Source organism: Barbatula barbatula (genome assembly GCF_947034865.1).
Source record: "Barbatula barbatula genome assembly, chromosome: 9".
Classification (NCBI taxonomy): Eukaryota; Metazoa; Chordata; class Actinopteri; order Cypriniformes; family Nemacheilidae; genus Barbatula; species Barbatula barbatula.
The window spans coordinates 13359560-13362764 of record NC_136772.1 but is presented as its reverse complement, the minus strand read 5'-3'; the positions used below and the strand labels follow the sequence as shown (position 1 = coordinate 13362764).

Genomic DNA, 3205 nt, shown 5'->3' with positions numbered 1-3205 from the left:
TGATCAACCTGCTGCTACAAGATCAGCAGACTCGGTTGCCATCTTTAAAAAACGCCTGAAAGTGCATCTCTTCTGTCAACACTTCGCTGATTGATTTATCCTAATTCTTTTCCCTTTCCTTCTTATTAAAAAAAAGACTAACCTCACTATTCTTAGCTTTGTATACTGTGCTAGGCTTTAATGGACTAGTTTTGATGCACTTATGCATTTTGTTGCCTATATTGTTATAATCGCTTCCAATGTTTCCTCATCTGTAAGTCGCTTTGGATAAAAGCGTCTGCTAAATGACTAAATGTAAATGTAAGTTAAAGTAAAATGTTTTAAAATTAGTACATTCTACCTATTTGTTAACATTAATAATGACAACATTAAAATATTAAGTAAATATTACCCTAAAATATCAGCCATGGAACTGTGCATGCTTCAACTTCAACGCGGGAATCTAGAGATTCAAATAATCTTCCTTTGTGCTGGTGAGATACGAAAGTGTCAAGCTACAGGTACGTTTTGTTCAACATGTTAACATTTATATTTAGTCATTTGGAAGACGCTTTTGTCCAAAGCGACTTACAAAGAGTTCGGGGAGAAAATAGCGATATGTCATTTAAATGCAATAGTGTGGCGATCCACAAGTAAGGGAAAGAGACATTCACCAAGGGACTGTTGCTTTAAGGGGCTGTGTTTTGTGTCAGATAGAAGACTCGCTGTTCGTGTTTTTGTTGTTTTAAGTGGAGAGTAACATTGACTCAACGCGTATCTGTCTCCTTATTTATTGCACTCCACAATTGTATATTAGATGCTAATACAAAGTTACTAGTTTCAACAAAAGCTAGACCACTACCTGTTGAGAGAAGAGGGTTAGTGTACTTTATTTTTTCATTTGTCTGTCAAGTTGATATTATTATAAATGCAAATGTTAATTCGTTTAATGGTTATATCTAACAAAAGATTTGTAATTGGCGCGCTTCTGTGTTGTCTTGTCAGTGCATCAGACAGAATGACAGCGCGAGTGAGAGAGTGACAATTTTATTGAATAGAATATATAGGTTGTTTCTACAGTGTAGGGTCACAGAATGGCAAAGGGTGTTCATGGTGGCATAAAAATACAGTAATACACCAAAGGGACAAAATATTGCAAATTTACAGTATTTACAGACACAAGGAGCGAAGTAATTAAAATACTTTCTGTAACATCATGAAAATATTTATATATAACAAAATATTTTATTGGGAATAACAGCATATTTATTCATTTGCCAAATGATTTGATCCAAATGTACTTTTCATTAGTACACTGTAGAAATACGTATAGATAAAAACAGAAATTCAGGCAGCTGAGTTTAAAAATAACATTAATATTACATTTTTTTATGTAACTTTAGACCGAACTTGTTAATTTGCAGTCTGTAATATTTCTTTTTACTGCATTTCAAATAGCTGTCAAATAAAACAAAATTGCCGTAAAATTGAATTTTATGTTTGTTCCCTGGTATCAAACTTATAAATTTCACGCTGCTATATACCGCAATTCTTTTCAATTGAGCTACTATACATTATTATTATTATGATATGGTTCCTACTGTAGAAGCTCATAAGGCCAGTGTGTGCTTTCAGGGTGACACAAGTATGTTGGTCCAGTTAAAACTGTGAGCCACCGAAGAATTTAAGCTATTTAAGCTACAAGTGTATACTACCCTGATCTATAGGTACATTTTTGCATATATAAAAATTAACACTTATTCCACATTTACATAAGATGCCTCCATCTCATTTAAAATGGTATCTACAGTACAGTATACACTGGTCAAGCTCATTTTATGATCTGAGATTGCTCTTTACTCCTGGAGGATTTTAATCTGTTTCTGTCGATAGCACTTAACAATTACTTTAAAAAATAGCTATTAAAAACATGTTAGCCATGAAAACCAAAATAAATCTACTATTCTAATTTTAAGAGATAATAGATTAACTCGAGCTGTATTGTGGTGAATTGCACATATAAATATTTTTGGGAGTAATGATTTCCAAAGCAAAATGATCGTTGTATAGAAAGTATTTAATTGAAACATTAGAACATTAATACCAGGAATCCATGATACGCCTCATGCTCATGAATCTCATGCCACCCATATTACTGAAGCTTCTGTACTCTCCAGGCCTGAAGTACGACATTCTGCCTTTGTAGTGGGGCTGCTCATACATGAGCCAGTGACCATCCATCACATGACAGGACTGGCAGTGAGACATGCGGTAGCGGTCCATGCACGAGTCACAGTCGTCCATAATCTCGTGCATCTGACCTCCAAAATTCTCCCTCTCATAGATCTTCATTCTGTAGGATCCCTTGTACTGTAAAGAGAAGTGAATTATGTTTGCATATATTCAAAATAAATGTAGATGTGAATCTAGATCAATAACTGCCTCTCCCCTATACCTACATTAACTACATTTAGTTTCCAAATTGAAAATGTAAGAACATAGCCTAAAGTGAATTTATTACAAATGCAACAGAATGTTCACTGTGCTCACCATGGGGATCATACGACAGGATCTGATGCAGTTGCTCATTCCAAACATGGACATGTAGTCAGCATACTCGCCCCTCTTAAAGAAATACTGGTTTCCCATGTAGTTGGGATTGTCATACATCATCCAGCATCCGCTCTCCACTCTACAGGAGTGACAGCGGCTCAGGTAGGTGGACATGTCAGAAAAGTCACCCATACTCTCATAAGAGCGACCCTGGAAGTTCCTGTCCTCATAAAAAGTGACCTGAAATTCAGAGTTAACCTCTTAGTGATTTAAAGTGAATAAAATTAAATCAAAGTAATCTGTGTACAATTTTGGTGAGTCAAGTTTACCTTCATGTTTGCGTTGGTTGATCTTCAGTTGTTCCACAAAGGAGAAGCTGAAGCTGATTCTGGTTGTTGGCTGACTGCTGTCACTCGTACCTTTATACTAGACCAAGGCTAAAGATTACACTGGCTCTATTGTTAGTCAAGTCCTGACACTGCATGTTGGAATAAAGGCCATTGTAGTTATAGCTTGTTATGTTAGATCTAAGTACTGATTATTGTGACGACTACACACTAAAAGAAACACTACAGAAATGTCTATTGTTGTCAGACTTTTTAAAATAACTTTTATTTTGATAAGGTTATCGTTTTGAAATTATGCTTAAACCTGGACATACTTCTATAACTGT

The 3205-nt window shown here is 35.3% G+C and overlaps 1 protein-coding gene across 1 annotated transcript; it reads right to left on the bottom strand.

The window, feature by feature from the left end:
* Positions 1 to 1011: 1011 nt before the first annotated feature.
* LOC306898520 (gamma-crystallin M2-like) lies at positions 1012 to 2926 on the bottom strand. Its single transcript, XM_079464054.1, has 3 exons — positions 2862 to 2926; positions 2530 to 2772; positions 1012 to 2349 (listed from the first exon to the last, which is right to left on the bottom strand). The coding sequence occupies exons 1-3, from the start codon at positions 2865 to 2867 to the stop codon at positions 2077 to 2079; spliced, it is 522 nt and encodes a 173-aa protein (XP_079320180.1). The 5' UTR covers positions 2868 to 2926; the 3' UTR covers positions 1012 to 2076.
* Between the last annotated feature and the right edge of the window lie 279 nt (positions 2927 to 3205).

Bases quoted from the DNA above. Each gene is read 5' to 3' on its own strand.
- LOC306898520 (XM_079464054.1), bottom strand. The intron at 2,350-2,529 runs GTGAGCACAGTG...TTCTCTTTACAG, and splicing joins CCTGTCGTATGATCCCCATG to TACAAGGGATCCTACAGAAT.